General features: G+C 38.5%; 1 protein-coding gene across 3 annotated transcripts in view; it reads right to left on the bottom strand.

Moving 5' to 3' along the window:
• KDM6A (lysine demethylase 6A) overlaps positions 1-26,352 on the bottom strand; it is a 291,991-nt gene that overhangs the window by 90,564 nt on the left and 175,075 nt on the right. For all 3 annotated transcript variants that reach the window (XM_067545160.1, XM_067545157.1, XM_067545159.1), the window contains exons 7-9: positions 25,123-25,177; positions 13,839-13,873; positions 4,306-4,399 (exon numbers count right to left, since the gene is read on the bottom strand). In XM_067545160.1, coding sequence (XP_067401261.1) covers positions 4,306-4,399; positions 13,839-13,873; positions 25,123-25,177 — 184 coding nt within the window. The remainder of the gene's footprint in view (positions 1-4,305; positions 4,400-13,838; positions 13,874-25,122; positions 25,178-26,352) is intronic.

Genomic DNA, 26,352 nt, shown 5'->3' with positions numbered 1-26,352 from the left:
ACTGAGTCTTACATTGTGTTGAGGTAAAAGTCACTGTGGTTCCTTCTAGAATGGAAGGTAAACTTCCAACCTCTTGTGAGAGGCAGTCAGGAAAAAAAAGGTACCTCTCCTCCTGGAGCATTTGGCTGAGACAGCCTCTAAAAAGTTCCTCCCAAACATCAGCTATAGCCAGTAGAAGCACTGAAAATACCTTGGGTATCACAAGGTGCATTGAAAATAGGGGATAACAGATAACTGTGAGGAAAGGACCACCTTTACCTGATGAAATACTGCAGGGAATCAATCCTTAAAGCCTGGAGATCGTTCATTCTCCAGATAAGACACCACACATTTTTTTTTGGAAAGATGATAAAAGTAACATTCTTCTGTAAGCTCCATCAATCACATTAGATTTAAATCAGTGCAGATTTACAAATCCATGGAAAATATGAATTAGTCTTTTGAAAGAGTTAGTTATTTACATTAGAACAATCAAACAGAGTATGTCTAAATAGGTGTATGATGTGGAGAAAGGTGTCAGGAATAATGATTAATGCTAATGACAACCCTGAATGAAATAAAGGGAATAGCCTAGGATAATGGGAATGAAACTGCAAAAATTCACTGAATTTCCTAAATCCCAGAGACCCTCTTGCTCATGGAAACATATTTCTTTCTTGTTGAAAGTTTGCATAAACAACAGGACAACAAGTTATATCCTTAGTGGATCATTCGGTATCCATTCTAGCAATCAACAACAAGAAGGGAAGCTCCTATGATATTTCCAGGAGATCAGGATTCCAGAACTTGCAAGCCACAGTGCAGCAACTAAGATAGAGTTCTTTCCTATTTTATCTTCCTGATAACATGCAAAAGGAGGAGGAAACAACCACCACCAACCTATCTCATAGAATGGTACGGATTAGGGAGACCAGGCCTCTTTTCCGCCCATAAGTACATTAAGGTAAATTGCTGGAATTAGGAAAAAAATGGAAAGAGAAGCCCTTCCTTTGATACTGTTGGAGAACCTATTCTATTGCCTCCAACTGAACAAGGGTAACAACTTCCTGACATAACAGATTCTATGGGAGAGATTTCTAAAGATGATGGAGAAATGAGTTGAAAAACAATCTTAGAAAATGCATGTTTGAATCAGATTTTTTTCTTGACTCCAATTGCAGTACCTGAAGAGAGTTGTTTTTCATTACAGTATGTAGCAAAGGCATGGACTATGCAACACAGTGAAAAGTAATAATGCACTAACTCCACAAGAATCTAATTTTCAACAAATTAAAAGGTATCCCTTAAAATAGGGTTTGCTAACAATAATGGCTAGGTAAACAAAGAGGTCCCTAAATTCAAAGCATCCAGTGGCTGGCCTGGAACTCTGGTCAAACTGTACTCTGTAAGACATTTATGTTGTACAACCCAGCCTAGCTGCACTGCTGTGCCTCTGTTTTCCTTGCTTTTTCAGCAACTCAGACTCTCAAATACAATGTTGAATTTCAGAATAAACTCCCTTCCCTCTTTGGGTTTCATTATTGTTGAAACATGTATTCAACCTTTCACCCTTGTAACTATGCTTTTGTCCTTTTCCCAAGGCTTCACAGTTCTTACTCATCCTTCCCCAAAGCTGCACAATGACCCTTTTATCAGGGACTCACAGTATTTCCCTACCAAGGCCTTTCACTAGTCTTGCTCCTGGGATCCTGCTCTAACTCATTTTATGAAAGGAACTCCAACAATCCCACTCTGAACCCTTGACCATTGCTCTTCTCCAGGAAGGTGTCCTCCCATTTTCTGTAAAGAGACTTATATCAGCTTTTTCTTAGTCCCTGGTATTTTTCTCTGAATGATGAAAATAGACTCTGCTTTTTATTTCCTACCTTGCTCACATGATCATATGATCCTGGGACTATACCACCATTATTCCCTGTGGACAATACCCTCCAGAATCCCGGTCTTAAAGAACTGAGGCCCTGGAACATGCACACTGGATTCCTGCACTTAATAGATCAGCACCCATTTATAAGTCCAAATATGGGGTGCCTTGAGAGGAAAAGTTCACAAATCCCCAATAGTCATGGATGGTCTGAAAAATTCAAAAGGATTGGACCCCAATTCTTTTACCCATTAATGTCATTTTAGGTTAGAAGTTAAAAAGTGTTATTATTTGTCTATACAAGTAACAAAATTTATAAAATGAAGAATGAGGAAGCAACGAAAGAAACTAACTCTTGTTGTGCAAGTGTGTATTTTTGTGTTACACCTCCTGAGACTGGGTAGGATGACTTTGATACATTTGATGCGCACACATGCATATTTCTGCCAGAATACAAAGGTTCCTTTCCCAAGCTAAAGTCTTTTCCCCTCTCAGCTAATGATAAATCTGAGGCGTGGGAATCATCTAAATTTTCACCTTGCTCAAGACACATTTCCTATCTGAGAAAAAAAAAGTCTTTTGTTGCAGGAATTGCTTTCTGCTGGAGTAAAAAATTCAACAAAGACACAAATATTCATAAAAACATGTTCTTCACTTGTTTTGCCAGCAGCATATAAGCTTTTCTTGACACTATTCTGGCAGCGATAACATTTACCTTTATTTTTCCTCATTACTAAATTAATTTTACACCTGGGTCATACTCTACCCAAGGAACAATTGATTTAGTATAGCCTGCTAGAGTTCATGTTTATAATAAGCACCATGGATCTGACAAAGTACATCTCATTAGCAGTGAGGAACATAAGCTGTGTATCATGGAATCACAGAATATTAGGGCTGGAACAGACCTCAGGAGGTCATCTAGCCCAATCCCCTGCTCAAAGCTGGACTAACCCCAACTAAATCATCACAGCCAGGGCTTTGTCAAGCAAGGCCTTAAAACTGCTAAGGATGGAGATTCCCTAGGTAACCTATTTCAGTACTTCACCGCCCTCCTAGTAAAAAAATCTTTTCTTAATATCCAACCTAGACCTCCCCAGTGGAAACTTGAGATCATTGTTCCTTGTTCCGTCACTTTATCACTATCATTTTACTTGAGTCTTCCAGTTCAGGGAGTTCTATCCTTTTGCTCACATAAAAGTTACCACTTTATCACAATTTGTTGTCCTATCCAGAGTGAGTAGATTCATTCAATGCACTTCTTAGGAAACAGGTGACTCAAAAATAATCATCACCTGTAGAGATTGAGTCTTTATGGAGATTGAACCACACTTTCACTACTTACCAGTTAGCATACTGTATCAAAGCACTGTTGAAATGTTTGGGGAAATTTGTATTGCCACTGTGTGTCTGTGTTTTGGGCGAGGGGGGGAGGGCGGACTGAAATGAAGAGATCACTGCCTTATTTGACTGCAAAAAACCTGACTAATATTTGAATGCCTTCTCTTACCCTATGCCCCACTTATGATTTCAAAAGTAGGGACTAGTGATCATTTTCTCAAATCACCCTGATCTATAGCTGCTGCAGTGTCTCTACATACTCTTACATGGCAGACTTGAAATTTCAGCACGTTTTATTTATTTTTACTTCTATGCAGAAAATCCAAAGTGAAAGAAACTAAATCCAAGCAATATACAAGCAATCTACATTACAGAAGGCAAGCATTATAGACAAATTCTTGATGAAGTCCTCTGCCAATTATTAAAAAGGAAAGAAAGATGGAAGGGAGTAGACTAAATAAATATTAAAAGTATTAAATTAAATAAAAACATGACAGTAGTGAATGAAGAATCACACTGTATTAAACAAAAATTATTATGAATATAGTTTGAAATTATTTTTACAAAGCCAATATGATAAATGAAAACTGTTCTACCCAACCAATAGAAAATTTAGACGAGAGAAGATTAACTTAAACTTTCCTAAACATGGAAAAATCACACTGGCTTTTAGGTGTCTTTTCCCTTGTGTATGCAGTTTCCATTATAATCCCTCTCAACAAATAAAACAAATATTTTGTTGCAACCAAAGCCTAACAGCCCCCTGTGTCTCTCCAAAATTCTCCCGCATACTGCGCAATGTACTGTTAGAATAAATCACCATAATATCAGAGAGACTTAAAAATTATAAAGTTTAATTAAAAGATCTGCCTGTCTCTCCTCCCTCCTACTACTTGAATGTTATTTATGATTATGTTATTCTCTCTGACTTGGGTAAAAACCTCATATATGATATATGGTGAATTTTTGACTCAGTGGAAACAGAACCTTCAAAAAACATCTTCTGAATGCACTAATTATTAATCGTAAAGACTGCAAAATAAAAACAATCAGAAAGGGCAAATTCAAACACGCACAAATAAAGAAAAATTGCTTCTACATACCTAATTGCTGTAAGACAGTTGCCTTTACTTGTGCAGGAAGGTTTTCGGTCTGCAAAAGCTGTTCATAAGCTTCCTTTGCAGAGTGATACTTTCTCTGAAAGAGAGGGGGGGAAATGGATTATTCATAAAACTTATGTCCTATCACCAATAGTAACTGTGCAACAGCACTGATAGCACACAAATGCATTCCCAGAAAATCAAACAAAATTTCTTGTATGCAGCACAGATGAAACTTTTAAAGATGGAGTTACATATTGTAGTGAAATAATCTTTCAGAAGATATATGTGGTATAAAATCAATACGTAAAACAATATAATGAAGAGGAAAATTTTGCAAAGGAGTGATTTGGCCAGGTTTTCTACATATGCATAATGCCATTTATATTCAAACTAATGTTCACTCCAATATCTCATTGGGTATTCTTGAATTTGGCCCTACACTTCTATACTGTTTTAGTCGGGGAGTACACTGCTACAGTAACAGAGTTCAGTTAATAAACTTGTAAATTCCTTCCATAAACTCCAAAACAGAAAGGAACAGAAACTAAGGTCCCATTTACATTTAAAAATAAGGGCCTAGTCTACACTTACCTGGAAATTCGGCAGCATCTAATTACTCATTATAATATATATATAATATATGCTAATTAGATATACAGGGTTTTCACCCTTAACTACATTCCATTCTCACCATGGTATTTGGGGTCATCAAAATAACATCTGGTGATAGGACGGGGCGGTGTAAAAATATGCTCGTTGGCAGTGAAAAAGTGTACCCCCAGATGTTCAAGGATAACTTCTTGTTCCCATCACCATTATTTATGTGCAGCTGCAAGTATACATGTTGTGCATTTCGCCTTGTTACAGTGCCATAGTTTGCAGAAATGGAGACATTTGCAAGGTTATTCAGTAGCCCTATTCATAGAATCATAGAATATTAGAGTTGGAAGGGACCTCAGGAGGTCATCTAGTCCAACCCCCTGCTCAAAGCAGGACGAACCTCAGCTATATCATCCTCTCTGGCAACCATAAGGTGTCATGATACAGAGGTCAGAATAGCCAAGCAAGCAACTAAAGCTATTCTAGGCCTGTAGGACAGTGGTCAGGCAACTCAAATTGCACTGGGCCGTCAACACACCAAACTAAAAGTTAGTGACTGTCTAGATGCAAGTGTTCACAACCTAGTTACATCTGTTATGTGCAAACAGTATAAAGTCCTGACCAGTAATACACACACACACAAACTCTCTCTCTCTGTGTGTGTGTGTGTGCTTTAAAGGGACAATTTCATGAAGCTGAAGGCAATTATAAGCAAAATTGACTGGGAAGAAAAATGTAAACAAAGCAATGTGAATGATTACTAGGAGCTGTTAAAGAAAACTTTACTAGATGCCCAAAAGCCCACAATCACAAGACAGGACTTTGTTGATTAAAATATCATCCTGGTTTGGGGGGAGGAGGCAGAGTGAAAGCAGCAATAATATATAATAGAAAAGGGGGGAAGTTGATAGCAATGACTATACCTCAGCAGTCATGCAGTGCAGACAACTGATGAAGCTAACTATCTGAAAAATTAATGTCCAGTATATTTAAGGATAACAAGAAGGAATTTTTACAATTTAGTATCAGGAACAAAAGAAATCTTAGCAAAGGATACCAGATAGGGCAGGTAAAATTGTCAATGATGTAGAAGAGGCAGAAGAGTTCAATAAATACATCTGTTCTATATTTGGAAATAAACTGGATGATATACTTACATCTTATAGTGATAATGAAATACTTTCTATTCCAATAGCAAATAAGGAGGATGTTAAACAGCAACTCTGAAGTTAACATCTTAAAATCTGCAAAACTAGATATAACTTGCACCCAGGAGTTCTAAGAGAATTGGCTCAAGGCGCGCGCTCTGTGACTCTCTGATATTTAAGAAACATTGGATTACTGTGGAAGATACAGAGGGCTAGAAATAAGCTAACATGCCAATATTTGAAAAGGTTAAACAGGGTGACCGAGGTGAACTATAGGCCTGTAGGCTTGACACTGATTCCGGGCAACTCATGGAAAGGCAAATGCAGAATTAAATCAGTAAAGAATTAAAGAACAGCAACATAATTAGCATACTTCAACAAGGCTTCATGGAAAATAGGTCTCAAACAAACTTGATATTTTTTTATGCAATTACAAGCTTGGTTGACAAAGGTAACTGTGCTGATGTAACAGACTTCTGTAAGGCTCATTATGGCCTGACATTCTGATTAAAAAGTTAGTACTACAAAAAAATCTATGCAGCATATGTTTAGTGGATAAAAAACTGACTGGCTGATAGATCTCAAAAAGTAACTTTTAAACAGGGAATCATCATCCAGTGGGGGACATGTTCTTGCCCAAAAGCTATTCAATAACTTTATCAATGAACTGAAAGAAAACCAAATAACTGCTGGTAAAGTTTGCAGATGACACAAAAAGTGGACGAGTGATAAAGGATGAGGACAGGTCAATTCTACAGAGCAATCTAGATCACATAGTAAGCTAGTTCATTTGAACAATATGTATTTTAGCATAGCTAAATGCAAGATCACACATCCAGAAACAAGGAATGTAGGTCACACTAACAGAAAAGCAGTGTCTCAGAAAAGAATTTAAAAGTCCTGATGGATAACCCACTGACCAGGAGCTAACATACTGCAATGTGGTAGATAAGACGGCAAATGTAATACTTGCATGTATAAGCTAAGAAATACCGAGTAGTTTTAGGTAGTATTACCACTTGCACATGGCATTAGTATTACTGGAATTCTGTGCCCTAATGTCCACACTTAAAAAAGGATCTTGACAAATTGGAAAAGCTTCAGAAAGAGCTAAAAGAATGATTCAGGTCTGGAAAAACATGCCATTACAGTAAGAGACTAAATAATCTCATCTATTTAGCTTATCAAAGAAAAGATTAACAGGTGATTGATCATCTATAGCAGGGGATTGTGACCCCTCAGGGGGTCGCAAACTGTCAGCCCCCACAAGTGGCATGGTCGGCGGGGGTAGGGGGAGGGGTCATCACTTTGGGATTGGGGGTTGTCACAGCCTGAAATGTTTTCAAAGGGAGTCCCATCAAAAAGGTTTGAGAAGCTCTGACCTATAGGCATGTAGGTCTATAAGTACCTACACATGGAGAAAAGATTTCTGATAGCAGAGGCTCGTTAGCCCAGCCTATAACACCATCCTGTGGATAGAAGTTGAAGCTAAACAAATTCAGAGAAGAAATAAGAATTTTTAACAGTGAGGGTAACCACTGGAAAACTTTACCTAGGTATGTGGTGGATTCTCCATCACTGAAGTCTTTAAATCAAGATTGGATGACTTTCTAAAAGATACTCATGCTCAGCCAGAAGTTACAACGGGCAAGATGCTGGCATCACCTGTGAAATTCTGTGGTCTGAGTTACACGGGTCAGACTAGATAATCACACTGATCCATTTCTGGCCTATGAATCTTGAAAGTCTCAAGACTAGAATTCAGATTTAGAAGGTTGATTCCTTACCCTGTCAGCCAGTCACATACCCTTCATTATCATGCCACTCTAACACTCTGGGCAGCAGTTAATAAAGTTGTTGACAGTTAAAAATAGGCTGAGATTACTGGATTTGTTATTAAAATAAAAACAAACATTCTAGACATCTAAACATTCTGGAACATAAGTAGCAAGCATACAACAAAGACTGCACAACAGGATATTTGTTCTGGGGAAGAGGTCAAGTGGAGTTTTATTGGCATTGAACAACTATTGAAATTTTTGTTTCACAACATGATCAGATTTGGTATTTTTATTCATGTGGAATGGAACCTTACTCCACAAATATCCCACTGACATCAGTGGAATCACTCAAAGCAAGGTGCTATACAACATGAAAAAAGGTCTCAAACTTCCCCCCCACCTCCCTTTTTTAAACTGATACTTGATATGTATCGATGAGCATATTTTATAAAGCCAAGTAAATAAAACTATTTATTTTACAAAATATACTTGTCTAGTGCAAGCAGGCTTACAAACACCAAGTGTGCCATTTATACATTTTGCTCACTCACTGAAATGCACTGCAGTTAATCTGCTCTTGGTTCCAACTAAGTATATATATCCAACTAAGTATAACGCCATTTATTGGTGTGCCATTTAAATAGAGTCTACTATATTCAGGAACTCTCACTCTGGGCTTTGAGTGCAAATAACTTGTCATAAATGCATAATGTTTGCATTTTATAGAATAAAACTGCATATTTAAAATTACATTTTAAAATTTAATCACAAGAATACCTTTATTTAAAAGTTGCAACATGTATAAATTTCTAGTCAATTTTGGACACAGCAGAAATAATGCATTTCTCATTTACAATATTATCTCTAATTATGTTGCTGAAGACATAACAGGTAGGAATACCATTTACCTAAAATACTGTACATCAATATAGATGAATACTTGTTCCATTTTTATAGACATTTTCACCCTTCTTGGACTATAACATTTTTCTCAAGCCTATAACTTGCATATATGCATTTGTCACTTACAAAAAATAAAAATAGAATCAATTAAACACGTAGTGTATATTTCTCTTGATATTAGTTAAATTGAAATAGAATGATTCACACTGCTAAAACTCTACTGAAATTTTTGTTAAATGGGTATTTCTTAATAATCAGCTCCAATTCTGGTTATTTATTTTAATATTAACACTCAGTGGTTTGCTGGAAAACATATGTGACTGCCACAAGACTGGTCTTCCAGGAAGATGAAAATCAACATTTTACATGGTAGGAGCTAATTTGCAGTTGTATGGGTTGAATGCAGATTTACATCCTAAGCAAATCATTGTTTGGTAAGGACTGAAGTATATATACTATGTTGCACAGTGTTTGTAGAAAAGGACCGAAAATGTAGTTATATAGTCTTTGTTGTGCTATATCAACCTTTCCACAAAATAAATTCAATGATCAAATTAGGCAAAATTAAGCAAATTAATTAAATTTGCAAGTTACCTTTAAAGGAACACAGCTTAAAAATAACATGCTGTAATCAAACAAAATTCTTCTTTACATTATTCAGAGTACTGAAAGCAAAAATTTTAAAAATCCAAATCTATTTCTCATTAATTATATCTGTTTTCTTCCTGAATTTTGCTCATCATGGAAAATAAAGATCAATTAAGTTATTTTCACTGTTAACTTTTTTAGTCTGCAATGTACATCTTTTCAGTACTGTAGGAGAATATAATATTGTTTAAAAGTTGTTTTTAAACAGAACCTTTGGTTCCATGGGATCCATCAACCCAACATAGATATAGGTTGATTGGCAAGAGACTTTGGCTTGGCTGCACCAAGAACGGACCCAGAAATGGATAAGAGCACACAAGATCGTCCCTTTGAAGCACTACTGAAGCTGGTCTCAGTACGTCAACACTGCAAAAAAAACCCCACCACCATCACCAAAAATCAACAACAACAAAAACTTCACAAACCACACACTATAGCAGCTTGTATCAAAGCAAACTGACTTGGGCTTGCAGAACTTAGACTATGAGGCTAAAAATAGTAATGTAGATTTTCTCACCCAGGCTCTGATACCTGGCAAGGAAAGTGTGCCTCAAATCTCGGGCTCCAGCCCGAGCGAGTATGTCTACACTGCTATTTTCAGCCCCATAGCCTGAGCCCAAGTCAGTTGAACTGGGCTCAGATTCACTGTCACAGGTTGTTGTTTTTTTGCAGTGTAGACATGACCTCAGAACAGTAGGAGAGACACTACCAGAGATGAAAAGACAGACTGATCATCTCCATACTAAGTAAGAGGACTTCCCTGATTTCTCTCAGCATTGGGCTAGCCTTATACTCAGCAATTTAGAGCTTGTCATCACTACAACAGTTAGCTTGAGTTAGTACACTTGAGTTACTGAACTTAAGCTAGCCTTTTTGGTCAGAGTACAAAGTCCCTGCTTGCATCTTTTTGAACAGATCTGAGTTCCTAAAGATATACGTGTCATGGACTTTTCCAGACCATCCCACACTGATGTCGTTGATGTGCCCCTGTGATCTACAAGGGCCTGTAACACCATGGAAAAGTATCCCTTTCGGTTTATGTATTCTATGACAAGGTGATCCGGTGCTAAAATAAGGATGTGTGCGCCATCTATTGCCCTGCCACAGTTTGGGAACCCCATTGTAGCAAACCTGTCCACTATGTCCTGCACATTTTCCAAAGTCACTACCCTTCTTAGCAGAAGTCTATTAATGGCCCTGCACATTTGTATCACAGCAGCTCCCACAGTGGATTTACCAACTCCAAATTGATTCCCATATGACTGGCAGCAGTCTGGCGTTGCTATCTTCCACAGAGTGATGGCCACTCGCTTCTCCACTGTCAGAGCAGGTCTCAAGCAAGTATTCATGCATTTCAGGGCTGGGGAGAGCTCTGAGCAAAGATCAAGGAAAGTGGCCTTTTGCATCCACTGATCATCATCACAGACCTTCATAATGATGCGATCCCACCAGTCCATGCTTGTTTCCCGGGACCAGAAGCGGCGCTCCATCGACTGCAGCTGCTGTGTGACATCCAACAGCAAATGGGAATTGTTTCGTTCTATGTTTTGTAGCGGGGGCTTGAGTAACATTGTAACTTTCCATGCTGTGGCTCCTATCTCAGCCTTGAAAATACTGCAGGAAAAGTTGTGGAGTTTTTGTGATGCTCACAACGGTAGTGCAGAGCTGAGCAGGCACCATGCCTCTCCAGAAATGATATACATGCGGCAAAGACAGGGTTTCGAAAAATGGCACGAAAAAACATTCATCTGTTTGTTTAGGACAAAAAGGGAGGGAGGGAGGACGTTGCATCATGGAAGTCTGAGGACCTTCCCAAAAGCCTCTATGGCTAGTTGCACTATAGGATACCTACCCACGGTGAACTGTTTTGTGCATCAATGCAAGTGCGGCTGGTGGGGATGCAATCCCCTGATGCAACAAGTGTGGTGTGATTGCACTCATCCGACTTCCTAAGTTCAGCTGGTGAATGTCAACTGAAATTAAATCAACTTCACTCCGCAGTGTAGGCATACCCTGAGTTACACAGAGTTGTTGGATTAGCAACCAATGAGGAGTTGTAACTCTCTGCATAGACACCGAATTACTAGCTCAAGCATAAACTTCACTGGAGCTTCAGCTCCTTTCCCTTCCCTCTGATGGGCCAGCTAGCTCAATCTTAAAGCACCATTTAAGTAGAGCTAGAGATTTGTGTGTGTGAATAGGAGTGGTAACACTCAAGTTATAACTCAAACTAACTGATCGTGGAAGACACCCCCTAAATCTGCCACTTAATCTTTTACGCCACAGAAGTATATTTGCTCATTAAGAAATCCCTGAATGAACTTCTTGTTCAGCACTAGAGATCCATTCTTTTTCCAGATACTTAGACAGAGAATGGTAGTGTTGTTTCCACTTTTTCTTTTAAGAATCTCTCAGTAGTGCCAAAGAACAATGGCACAGTACTAAGTCTGAGGCCCTTTTTATCTACTAGACTGTTCAAATTCTCTCAGCCCCAGATTGGGTAAAAACCTGAAACCGGAACAAAGAAGAGAACTGGTTCCAACTCCAAATCTGCCTTAGAATTTCTTGGCTCCAATCTGTGTTGAGTCAAGGCTTTAAATTCTAACACACCCTATTGAAAAATTAGGATAGACAAAGCACTGGTCAGAGTAAATGCCCTTCATTCAATTATATAGAGCAGTTTTCCCCAAACGATGGGGTCGTGAAAAGGTTCTAATGTGTCGCATGCCCATTGGAGATAGAGTTGGAGAGCGAGCCTGCTCTGCACTCATGCCACAGCGGTAGCTCCTGTCCTGTGGGGCTGGACCGAACTCCCTGCTCCAGGTGTTGCAATCTGGTGCATGGGGTCACAGTGTCATAGTGCCACTCGGAAGTGGAAGATGGCAGCCTTCACGCGGACTACTCTGTTAAGTGAGAAATCACGACTAATACCATGAACCCAATGACTGAACATCAATCAAGGATCTCCTGGTCTTCAAAGTGACAAGCCACCACACTCCTGACGTAATTATCTGACTTAACCATCTAAATGTTAAACTATAGTTGTTGCTCTACAGCTACAACAGCCATATTAAGAAGTAGCAACAGCACCACATAGGTTTGATCTGGCTGCCCGTTCATCATGACCCACCCCACCCCATCTGCCCCAGCACTACAATGGTAATTCTGGTCTAGTGCAGAGGAGAGGCAGTCATGACAGAGGAGTGGCTGGGACAAATTTGGGTGAGTGACACTGCAAGGTAATCCGCAGGGCTGCAGTTCCACTCAGATTTGCCCTGACCAACCCTCCATCATGACAGCCTCCCTTCTGCACTAGGCCGGAATTAGCATGGTGGTGCTAGGGCAGAGCACTGCGCAGAGGGTAGTCAATGCCCCCTCAACAGGGTCAGGAGGCAGCACTGGCAGCAGCAGAGAAGGACAATGCTGGCTTATGATTCCCCCACCCACCATAAATTTGAACCCTGGGTGGGTCTCCTCATTAAAATGTTTGGAAAACACTGATGTAAGGTACCTGATATGAGGGTCTGGATGTTTGGTATTTTTTTTAAAATGATTTAACTTTCACAAAACAAAGTCAATTTATGCTCCTCCCTCCCCCTCCCCCAACAATTACATTTACTTTATCAGGTTACTTTTCACTTAGCTGAGGAAAGCACGGAATTTACTTGGCGCCATTTTGTTTACAATAGGTTTTGTTTTCTATTTATCTTTATGCTTCAGGACATCTTTTACTTGGTTATTTTAACTAATATCTACATCTATAAACATGATCAAAAGTGTACAATGCACATTGTGTGACTATGTTTTCATTCAAATTACATCACACTTTGAAGGTATATCTCAATAGCTAGTGTGTTACATTTATTTGCATCCTAGCATCTTAATTCACATTAGTAGATAAGGTTTCCATACTTTACCAAAAGCCTATTGAGGAAAAACCTTGAGGACAGAATTTGGCCCAGAACTGATAACAGCATAGCTTTACTGGCTGCAGATGATCACTCTGACCTTATCTGGCAGTAACCTCATTTGTAGGTTTCTTTATATCTATGTGTTCACACATATGGAGCCTCAGCACATCTGGCAACTGTTTTAGGAACTACTGTACCGAAAGTCAATTAAATTTAACAAAGAAATTTTAGCCAACAGTTCAAGTTTAGTTTTCGTCTGAAAATGACTGAGCATATCCAGAAACTGGCAAAATCAAAGATTGAGAAAAAATAGCTAACTGGTTTCTCACTGTGGTAAATTCAAAATGTTGCACATGTAAATTACATTTCAGGAGTTGTTTGCCCCTTATAATTTCTTAATGAATACAAGTTGATGTCAACTTCACATTGCATATGCCTAGCTTTCATTCACAGAAGTGTCACTAGTGGGCTGGATTTCACAAACTGGATCATAAAATATACTGACTATATTTAATCAAAAGCATAAAAAGCTTAACACTTACCTGGATTTCATATAAGTGGGCAATGTGAAACTGAACTGTAAAAGTGGGAAAATAAAATGATTAATCATAATAAAAATGGACATTCAACAAGAACTAAATATTTTAACAAATATTAATACTTTAAAAACTTAAAAATCAAGTAACTTATTATGAGGTAAGGTTTATTTCCAAATAAATTGCATCAGTGATTTCAAATCTGACAACAGCACTAACGGACTATGAACATATGCTCCAATAACGGTGTTATGCGTACATACAAATAATGCAAAAAACCTGAACCTGTAAGTCAGATATCACAAACCTTATTGAAATTAAACCAAATTTAACAAAAACAAAAGTAGCTATCTGTCTTTCTTGTGGAAAAGATGCATAACAGCACCGTGATGTAATATTTTAAGTACATAAGCCAATCGGAAACAAGCAAATACATTTTTTTCCATTTTTATTTAATTACTGAGGAAACCAACTGGATAGGTCACTGAGCTGAACAAATATGCTATATACACTATAGTATACACATTTTTTCCAGCACAGAGACATGCAACCTTCTTCTCCTGTACCCCTAGACTTAGTGCATGCACCTACCCTCAAAAGCCCTGATTCAGCAACTGAATTTGATTTTAAGGCACAGTATCTCAAATAGATAAAATTATTTGTCTTGAAAAATCTCAAATTTCCAGCTTTCCAGTAATACAGGGCATCAGTTATTTCAGGAGACAGTCTAGCACAAAATGGTCGTTTTCCCACTGGGCCATGTAAAAATATAGACAATTGACTGGACAGGTCAAAATGCTTTTAGAATCCCTAGTATGCATTCATGCATCTAAGGGAATTCTAACATCCCTACCACCATAATAGTAAAATGCACAAATATCCTGGGCCAGTCTACCCCCGAACTACTGACGGCTGATTAGCTAATAAATTGTTTTTGTTTTGTTTTTTTAAGATTTACTCTGTGTTTATGAATAAGCTGTTTTACATGATTGGTAAATTTTCCACATATGTTTTTCAGGAGATAATTATCCACTACCCAACAAAACAAATAAACTCCATTCCATAAAACTGTTTTGCTTTGCAGGAAACTGACTATTATTTTCACCAAATGTAACTTCAATCACTCCCCAAGCTCTACAGCAACTAAATACTAATGAGAAAACACACATGTAAAGTATGTACAATTTAAAGAAAATGAATAAACAGAACTACCATAATCGAAGCATTTAGATAAATCTGTATTTTAACATTTTTAAAGATTTTTAAAAACCTACTAGACCAAAGATAACGTCACTCAACACATGAATTCTGACTGTGGAACATGTTCACTAAGTTAATATGATAAAAATCCTTCAGAAACTTTAACCAAAAGTCAGTTTACCTTACTCACTAAAGTATCTCAATTTTTATTTTATCCCCAAAACACAGACCATAAATCAATTTTCACATAGTTTTCCATTTAAAAAAACCAAAAAACTCCTAAACTTATTTAAAATCTCATATATGAATACTAAACAAGAAACCCAAACAGAATGCTATCAACTTTAATTTAAAAAAAAAAATTAACTTAACGGCAGATTCACTGGTATACCAGATCAGCATAAAGCAGCCAGAATGCACTGATAGTTGAGTTTACAACTGCTTTGCAGCACCATCATAAATGCAAAGCAGACAAACTGAACCAGTGAATCCAGCCCTTAATTAGTTTATCAGTTTAGATGGCTGTGTTATGGAGACTACTGCTGTGTAAAAAGATACGTGGGGAAAGGACAGTTTCCAGGTTACAATATCGCTGCACTTTAAAGACTCTAATAATTGACTAATCACAATAAAATAAATAACTTAAAACTCTCTAACTTTGGTCTTAAACACCAAGTTTCAAGTCTTAAAAAATACTGAGAGAGTAACAGATTCTAAAAAAATAAGTATTTCTAATGAAAACATCAACAAACTCAAATACAGCATCATAAGTCCTTGAAATTATTCCTAGAATTATGCTATGCTTTAAAGGTGACCTGCAAAATGATTCCCCCTCCACGATTTATAGAGAAAGTTTGCAAGGTTTTTGTCTTGCTTGTTTCTTTGACACTGTTGATATTTCTAAGGCAAAATCTGGTATTCCCTAGTTTAGTTGAAAGACTTCTTGAGGATGATGTGGTACCTCAAGTACATTTATATGGGCAGTTTTAGGCTTTGTCTACATTATGATAAAAGGCTAATGGTACATCTACACTGCAAATTAAGATGTAATTGTAGTGCAGGTAGACCTATCTGCATTAGCTTTAATCTAGCGAGCGCAGGGGAAACAATAGCAGTGAAAATGGAGAAGCACAGACTTAAACACAGGCTAGCTGCCTGGACTTGTTAGCCACACATCCTCATTGCTACCTGTGCTTGCCAGATTAAAGCTAATGCAGGTATGTCTGTCATCGCTACAATTACAATTTAGTTTGTGATGTAGACATACCCTGAAACATTCTAAAAGTTTAGTACAGACAAGCAATGTATATTAGTTTAACACATACTGGGGTGGCTGAATTCAAACCGAGACTCCTCACTAAGGCTTTAATTTGACCAGAATAGCACATTCAAGGCAGCTTGCCTACTTTATACTAGACTTACATTATGTTAGCAAGCACCTCTCATGTTTAAATTGTAATACAGACAAAGTTTACAGAAGAAGGGGTAATTGTGCTGAATCTTTAACAAAGATATGCTTTCCCCCCAGGCATTCATTAGGCAGTGAGTTAAATAGGTGCTAAACAAGAAATACGTTTTAAATAGTCAATCACATTAAGATATTACTTCCTCTTTCAGATGCTCAGTTTTTAGTCTCATGATGGCATGATTTTATTAGATACCCAAATCAGTGTTACAGAAAAGACAAGGTGTTTTTTGTTGTTTTTAAAGCAGCCTAGAAACCATGTTTAGGTTTTAAAAAATAACTTTAGGCTCTTTTATGTTTTGACTCCCGCCACCAAAGGCCTCACTCCCCTTTTATTTTACCTTCAAGGCCCACAAAGAAAAACGCATATTCGCTATGGGAGAATTTGCATAATTGGACTGAGACCTCCTCCCACAAGGATTGATTTCAAAGGGAATTCACAGCACATAGCACTTCGCCAGATTGGGCCTTTAAGGGAATAAAAATAATGTAGAAATTAAAACACCATAATTAAGGTATCCAATCATTATATTCAGTATCGGTGAAATACACCGACAGATTTTGTTAAGCAGTACAAATCAAAAGCATAGAACAAATATGGCAAACTAAATGAGTGTTAATCACTAATGACAGTCGTCAGTCATCCTTACTGACTTGGTAACTAAAAAACTACTTTCCAGTTGCTCATTCTAAGCATCTTATACACAGAATCTCACTGTACATATACACTACCAGAGAAATGACCGTACATAATTTAGAAAAAATGTTGGTTCATTAAAACAACTTTAATTTTAACGATGAAAAACAACCCAGCATTTCTCAAAGCACAACAGACAGAAAAGATTACTCAGTACATCAGCAAATAAAAACCCTAACATTTCCAGTTCAAGTATCTCTATAAAACTGAGTATTACCTTCCATTACACAGCATCCCAGCTCAACTCTCACTTTTACACAAGGCTAGTATTAAATAATATGACTACTATTGAGAATGGAAATTTCCTGTTACCCTTTAAATTACTGGAATTTAGCAAATTATAAAGATCCATATAGCACAAGACTCTGGAAACTGCATGTTACCATTTAACATTAATTTTCATTTAACAATGTCCTGCTTTATCATCACTTTCCCCCTCGGAGAACTCAATATACCATAAGGATGGCTAACAAACTTTCCTCTGTATTGTCCTACTTAAAGAGCAAAAACTTCTGAAAGGAAAATGTAATTTACCAGCTAATTTTCAATGGGATAATAACTCAGCAGTGCTAGCAATTCAGTTGTTACTTGTTGGCCAGCAGTGTCAAAGCTGTTGGCAAAATTGTTGATCCTGTAAAGCTCACTCACCCTACCCCCAAGAGTGTATGTCGCCATTCTAATGCTGCATTTTCTCTCTCAAAATTAAAATGAGAAAAGGAGGAATGGACGGATGTTCAGACGTCTTGTAGAAAAGAAATAAACAGGTAAGCCAATTCCGCCCCCATACATCCCAGAATATATTAATTCCTAAATTAAGAAAATGTCAGTAATGAGCACCACAGCAAAAACACAATCAAACACTGGGTATGGAGTGGAAAGGAAGGAAAGAACATCCCAAATACTCTCTTCCAAGTAGATAGTTTGAATCATTGGTCCACAACAATGTGAAGCATCTTCTGGCTGACGGATGTATTGGTTAACGTGGAAATTAAACTTTGGGTTTTTTTGAGGAAGTATGCTGGCAGGATGGCTTGCATATTAATGTAGTGGTTGTTGAACTTCTTCCACCTCAGGAAGAGCTGTATTTCTAATAGAATTTGCTTAAAGGTTGAAGATATGCTGTTTGTACGCCTTCTCTGTCGTGTCCTTGAATATCTTCTTTCCCCTGTACTGAGTCACAAATAAGCAACGTTTTTCTGAATACTCTCGATGCTTTCAACGAATATCTTCTCTCTCTTTCGATCACAAGCCTGACCTTCTCAAGTGGCATCGTTTTTGGTAAAGCTGGTTAGACAGTTTCTTGCAGCAAGATGGGCTTGGTCTACACTTACCTGGAAATTTGGCAACAGTCGACAGGAATTACACAAGCTATACAGGGTAGTTTGCGTAACTCCCGTCAACTGCTGTGCTTCCTTTCGGCGCGCCGTCTTCACTGCACTACACTGACAGGAACTGCGTTCTTGTTCACGCAGCACTACACTACTTGAGGGAGTGGATTTACTGCGTTAACTTCTGGATCGATTGAGCAGGTCTACATTGATCACTCAATCAATCCAGAAAGATTTATCTGATGGCGGCAACTTTGCCGCCGTCAGTGTAGACATACCCATGGTTAGACAGATTCTTAGGGTACATCTATGCTGCAGCTCAGGTAGACAGATGCAGGAGCTCAAAAACAGCAGTGCAGCCAGGGGTAGCACAGCAGTGGCTCGGACTAGTCACCTAAGTACTTACCCAAGGGGTTTGGGTGAGTTTGTATTTAAAGAGCTAGTCGAGCTGCTGCCTTTGCTACCTACAGCTACATTGCTATTTTTAGTGACCTAGGCTGAACGGAGCTGGCATGTTTCTGTGTACCTGAGGTGGGAAGTATGCTCCTAGCTACAGTTTATACGTGCTCTTAACAACAAATCTTAAACACAAAATCCTTTGTGGAATATTCATATGGTGGCTTGAACTATAACGCCCCTAAATTCAGAAACCCTCCTGGCTGAAGTGATTATGACTAAGGTACCCACTTTAGAATATAAATATAGTAAAAACTTCTTAATAGGCTCAAAAGGTTCTGTAAAAGTACATAGAGTATTATAATCAGATTAAACGTAGGACATCTGTGAATGTTTAGAGGTCTTAGGAATTGTTTTTAAGTATATGAGCACCAGTGAACACTATGGTGGGAGAATCTGTTCCCATAGTAGGAGTGTTTGGTGCAGCAACATGTGCCCTCCACCCACTCATTCACATATAAAAGGGCAGAGTGAAACTCCGACACAGAGGAGAAGGAGGATGAGTTGTAGCATGGACACTTGCAACTTAACTCAAGAACAACAGTTACAAAACACGTGACCATTCCACACTAGGTGACTATAAGCAGTTCCAGGTGGAGGGTATCAGAGTCTACCTAAAGTAGAACTGCAACACCACACTCTCAAATTTAGCATCATCTCATGAGACCACACAAGAGAGCATAGTGAATGGTGAACATATGAACAGATGACCAAGTCATCTGCAAACATAACTGATAGGAATTTAAGCCAAGAAAGCCAACACTGTTCGCATTCTCATAGTGTGTACCAAAACCCTTTGAACTAGTGGAACATTAGCAATACTACAGCACAGATGAATACAGATGGAGATTCAGGAGATTCTCTGCAAAGTGACAAGTTGCCCCTTCATCTTGTCAGCCAAAGAGATGAATAATTGCAGAGACAACTTACCTCTTTAGCCCTGTCCAGTTAAAGGCAAACACCTTATGAACATCCACAGTTGTGAGAGTGAGGTTTCAGAAAAAGAGGTTGGTAAGTATATAGGCTAATTTAGATGCAAATCTGCCATAACTGTAGTGAGCAATTTGGGGTGTAAACACAAACTAACCTTATCTTTATAAAGCAATGTATAAGGAGGGTCAGCCACCAAAGCCTTAAGTTCTGGTACCCTTCTGGACAAAAAATAGCCACCAGGAATACTACTTTCATTGAGAGATGAGAAAACAAAGATGTAACTTAGGTTCAAAAGAGAGCCCTACTAAAACCCAAAGAACCAAATTCAGAGCCCTAACAGGTGATGTTGGGCCCTAAACAGGTGGGAAGAGCCTGTCCATAACTAAAGAATCTACTTATGAGGCTGGAAAAAACATGACAGATCTGAGGGACCATTCGTGATATTTGCTGAATGATCTGCTGAGATGGTCTTTTAGATAGTTCTAAGACTTGGGAAATGCTTTAAGTATAATCTTGTTCCCGATGCAGAAAAAGCAGGGGTTCACTGCCTCTTTTCAAAGGGGGTCTGACCTGCTCCTTTAGATAGATCCTTTCAGCTGTGTTGTCCACAAGCACCTGCACAATGAACCACTGATGTGAGAAAGAAAGAGTTGACTGTCCAGGTGGATAGTTGGCAACTCTCAAACATTCACGTGGAAAGGAGATTCTGACCTGACCAAAGTCCCCTCAGAGAGCTCCCCAACTGAGAGATGAAGCATCTGTGACTAGGGCCATGGAGGGCAAGGTTGGGGCAAAAGGAACCCTATTGCATACATTGGCACAGTCCTTCCAGGGATGCCCAAATACTTGCAGGTATGAGTCAGCATGTCCAGTGAATAACAAGAGGGACGATAGACTTCGACCACCTCTGCATGACTCTGAAGTGAAGTAGGGCATTCTGTGTTATGTATGTATAAACCACCATTTGACCTAGAGGTTTCAGACAACTCCTCTCTGTCGTTCGAGGAAATGTCTTGAAGTTTTTACATAGGTCCAATATTGCCTGAAAACTTGCCTGAGGCAAATATACTGTGGTTGAGTCAAAAACCTCTCTTATGAATTCAATTCTCGGTACAGGAAGAAGAACTAATTTGTCCTTGTTGATCAACAGGCCCAATGAGCAGAAGAAGAACTACATCTTCCCAATGGCCATTGTTACGTGTTGTCAGGACTGACTTCACATCAGCCAGTTGTCCAGATATGGGTACACCTGGACCTCTGCTTTCCTGAGATGTGCCACAACGACTGCCATGCAATTTGTGAAGACTCAAATCACTGATGGCAGGCTGAAAGGGAGAACCATAAACTGATAAACATTTGCTGCAACAAATCTAAAGGACCTTCATTGGTTCTGGTGAATAGCCACATGTAACTAGACATCCTTAAATCATTGGGGTCTAGGGATAGGGTAATAGATGACGAAATTGCAACTCTGTAAATGTCACTGATGGGAATGTAAACCAAGAAAGCAACCAATGCTGCTTGTGCTCTTGTAGAGTGTGCTGAAACTCTTTTAGATAGTGGAGCTGCAGCAATATTGTAGTACAGACAAATACAGTAGGAGATGCAGGAAGAAATCCCTTGTGAAATGATGTTAGAGTAACCACATGAAACTTTCTTTTTTATGTAACTGTTGTGGTTTTGTAGGTCTAAAATAGGTCTGAGGCCTCCCTTGGACATTGGAATGAGAAAATAGCGAGAATAGAATCCCTTCCCCGCAGTGCTGAGGAGGTACTTCCTCTACTGCCCCGAACTATAGTGGACTGAACTTCTTGAATTAATATAGTTTCATGAGAATGGCCCCTGAAAAGCGACAGGGAGGAGGAGGTGGAAGGGGGGATAGAGGTAAATTGCAATGTATGTTCCAGTTCCACTGTGCTGAGAACTCTGCTGTCAAAGGGAGGCGAAATTAGGGTGAGTGGCTCACTGGCCTTGACTGAGGAATTAAACAAACTGCTTAGATGTTATAGACTGTTTGGAAGTAACAGAAAACAGAAGAGGTGGCAGCAGTCTTTTCCTCTGCAACTTACGGCATCTCCTGGATTGTTCTGGCTGCCTTACTGGATAAAACAGGTTCCTCTGATGGACCTTAGACTGGAACTGCATTATCTTAGGGCCTGGGGTATAAACGCCCAAAGACTTCCGTATTCTAAAATCTCTCAGAAAATTCAGACCTTTGTCTATCTTTCCAGAAAGTAAACTTGGGCCCTGAAAGGGCAAGTCCTCAGTTGTTTGCTAGATTTCAGCTGGAATCCCAGATGATTACAGCCAGGAACCACCAATGCACCATGACTGCTGTTGCCATTACCCAAACTGCTGAATCTGCCTCATCCAATACAGCCTGTAATGATGATCTTGCTATCAGGAAAGCCTTCCTTCTCCAAGAGCTCTGAACTCCTCTTTAGCATCACCTGGCAACTTGTCCACAAATTTCTATATCAAGTCCCAACTGGAGTAATCATAGCAAGCTAAGACAGCTTCATGGTTTGCACTTAACTGCAATCCTAACGAAGAATAAGCATTTTTCTGAAATAAATCCAAGTGTTTTGCATCTTTGTACTTGGGAATAGCTTTAGATTGCTCTTGTCTGGCTTTTTCATTCACAGCTGCCACCTCCAAAAATCCCAGAGCTGGATTTGAATAGAAATACTCATTTCCCTGGGAGGGAATTTAGTATCTCTTCTCCCTTCTCTTGGAAATGGGTGTCAAAGAAGAGGAAATTTGCTAAAGAATTTTGGTGGGATCTAATATGGTCTCATTAACTGCCAGAGCCACTCTAGCAGGTCCTGCAAAATATCCACTAATTTGTGTGGATTATCCTGGACCAGTTTGATTGGAACACCTAGAGAGGTGGTTACACTTTTCTTAAGTTCCTGGTACATTTTATAATAGCCCAGAAGAGGGCTGAGAGCGCACTCTCATCTCGTGACGATGAGGAAATGCTGAACAGAGACACTATAGTGTCAGTCTGCTCTGTTGTCTGCTGAATATCTATGACAGGAGGATCAGATACTGGAGGGATGAGATCCCTCATCTGCTACAGTATCAGACGGAGAACAGTACCTTCACATGGGGATTTGGCAGAACTCTATCTCAGAGAAAACAACCTTGAGTCTAGGACTAACTTGAATCATAGGTTCAAGAAAGGCCACTGATATACTAGATACAATACCAGGGTCCAACCCCAAGGCATCCTATTCCTGGATGTCTCCTATAATAGCCACAGTGCCAGGACATTGCCCTGCATCAGGAGGAACGAGGAGATGCACAAGACCTTCTGTAATAATATCCTGAAGTGCAAGATCCCACTTCTGACTCAGAGGATGAATTAGGATAGTCCAAATGCCAAGATGACACAGTACTGGGTGGAGTTGATAGAGAATGGGACCTGGACCAATGTGAGGTAGACAGTAGTGGAGGAAGCATCCACGGCTTTCCTGTTGAAGGGACCATATATCTGCCGTGCTGCATAATAGAGCTCCCATACCGACAGTACCAACAAAGATTCAATTCCGGATGGTGCTGAACATGTGAATTCAAATGAAAGTACTGAGGCCTGTGTGGCAAGAACAGTCAGTACCCGGACCTCATCCTACATCACTGGTGAGTCTGGCACTGATAGACACAGACCACTGTGTACGTCTCATGCGTCCTCTGTATGGAAGCTGATGCCATTGAAAGTCCTGGCAATGGAGTTGGTCTCAGTAATACCACATGAGGTGCTGCAGTCAACTCTACACTGCTAGAATGAGCTACCGGGAGGTACTTAGCATGGGATAGCTTAGCATTAACTTCAGTACCAGTCTTCTGGTGTTAGTTTGTTGAGCACCCAGCCCTCAAAGATGAAGAGGGCTTCTCTTCTGGCTAGAAGTCAAAGTGCTGGACTTTTTCTGCTGCTTTTGCAGTACCAGAGATGGAGACTGCTGTCTTCTCTGTGGTTCTCTACGATGTGCGGATGCCGCCAACAAGTCTGGTGGTACACTTTGAGATGGAGTCACATTTGAATCCCCATGTAACAAAGGGGGGGGGAGGAAGAGAAGAAGAACACAAACTGCTTCCTTCAGAGTATCTCTAAGTTGAATTTCCCTCAATTTCTTAGTCCTGGTACTAAATCGGCTACAGACATGGCACTTATGCTTCAAGTTCTCTTCTCCCAAACACTTTAAACATTGGGAGTAGGAATTACTGACTCATGTAGATTTGTTACAACCCCAACAGCACTTAAACGCCATGGACTTAGGAATGCCCCAGTTTTGAGCTAAAACCTCAAAGGAAAATAAGATAAGTACTAAGATTTTTTTCTATAATCGTCGCGCGCACGCACACCCTCTCTCTCTCACTCTCAGCGAGGAGAAGGAACTGCGGGGGGTTGGGGCAGCTCCGTCCATTTATAACCTTAGATACTGGAATGAAGGTGCAGAGAATGCATGCGCTGCCCTGATGGCTATTGGTATTGGAAAACATTCTCCAGCTTTGGTGCACTCATGTGCACATATCTAGAATGGAATACACATGTGCAAGCACTGTATAGTGCAATTGTAATCCATGTACAAATGGAAGATTGTGAAGAAATGTAGAAATGTTTCTGAATGAAATTAATGCTTTTGAAATGAGATAATACAACTTAACCAAATTTCATCTTACCAAATAATGAAAAAGGTAACTTCTTACTTAACTATTGTATCATTCTGATGTCTAATTTTGGATTTTTACTATTGCATTACTAAAATAAAATAGAAAATTACTAGGTTTATAGTTTCTTTTTAAAAGATAAGATGACAAACACTGTGTACAACAAAAAGAAATAGTAATTCCTCCCCACACCTCAGATATTCAAAGACACTGATGAGATATGGCCCTTCTGATCACTATTTCTTCCATTTTTTAAGATGACAGTAATTCCATAATTTCATTGGCACATCTATATTTGACACAAACTGTTCACAATAGTTGGTTTCACATTCATTTTTGTAGCCTGGGTAACCATAGCTACCTACATCAGGCAGTATCACTAGCTTCAACAATTCTATGAGGAAAATTCCTGAAGTACTCATTGTCCATAAGATACCATCATTTTAAAAGAGGTTAATTAAAAACAGTTGTAGCTCTGTATATATGGCTTTTTTAATATATGCAATAAAGTACATAAATCAAAATCTTAAAAATACTTACTTTCAGCGTTGGACAAAGTGCAGGGATTGCTGTCAACCAAAGCTAACTGAAAATGCTGAAAAAGAATTAATATTGTTTACTTGTTTCTGATATTCATAATTTAGAGACCATTTTAATATAGAAACCAATTTTTATATTTGAAAGCAAATATACTATTTTACATGAGTCACATATAGACTGAAATGCAACCACTAATATTTAATCTTTTGAAAATTTATCTTTAGCAGTTATGTTTCATTAGAGGAAAGTAAACTAATTTTATAGCATGTTTCATGCACTTAAACAATATTTCTAACAATAGAATTTTAGAATAAATATTTTCATGAAATAATTAGGGAGTGAGTTACTAGAAGAATAACTTCTTCATCAAGATTTGTTCAAGTATTTGTTTGATCTTCATAATAACTAAGATCAAGTCTTAGCTATTTCAGAGTCTTATGCAGATAGACGTGCAAGTCACTAAATGGTATATTTACTACAAAAAATAAGAATAGATTCAGAAATATAGTGATTTGGAGCATCTCATCTGTTTATTAAGGGCATAGCAAAGCATTAAGATAAATGACTTCACATAAAAAGAACAATTTTCATAACTACTTAGAAATCAATTGTCCCAGTTTTTATTTTAAATGATAGCTTCTGTAAAATGTTTGGAACTGTTGTGTCCGTCTATGCCATTGATTACTATGAATGACGATTTCATTTTTAAAACTACATTAACTCTGAACGTATTTCCCTTCTCCAGAGGGGAGGCCAAGCAACTAGAGTAATAAAGTTTATTTACAAAAAAATTTAGCCATGACCAATCATTGTACAAGTTTCATACTAATTCAATGAACAGAATTAAGAAAATTGAAAACTAACCAGTAACTGGGTGTATCAAAATAGAGTTGTATGCATAATCCATCTAAGTGCTTCAGCATTTTTTAAGAAACTCCATAGAAAACAAATCTACATATAGTGTAGAGTTTGGATTAACATTTTCATACTGCAATGTACAAGGCCTACTGAGTATTGGTACCTAGTGCAAGTACTAAATTTCAATGAAGCAGGTAAGATGCTTTATTTGTAATCCAGGTTGTAACAGCAGCAACATTTAGGTACAAAGTAAATTCAAATTTAATATGAAATACAAATAATCTAAAATGAGGGTACTGAACAATTATACTTGATCTTGTTATTATTTAAGTATGGCATTTTATTTACTGGTGTCTCAAGTACCAAGCAGGT

This window comes from Emydura macquarii, unplaced genomic scaffold (genome assembly GCF_026122565.2).
Source record: "Emydura macquarii macquarii isolate MOO-44397 ecotype Brisbane River unplaced genomic scaffold, CSIRO-AGI_Emac_v2 contig_1043, whole genome shotgun sequence".
Taxonomy (NCBI): Eukaryota; Metazoa; Chordata; order Testudines; family Chelidae; genus Emydura; species Emydura macquarii.
This window is presented reverse-complemented; position numbering and strand designations above follow the sequence as displayed.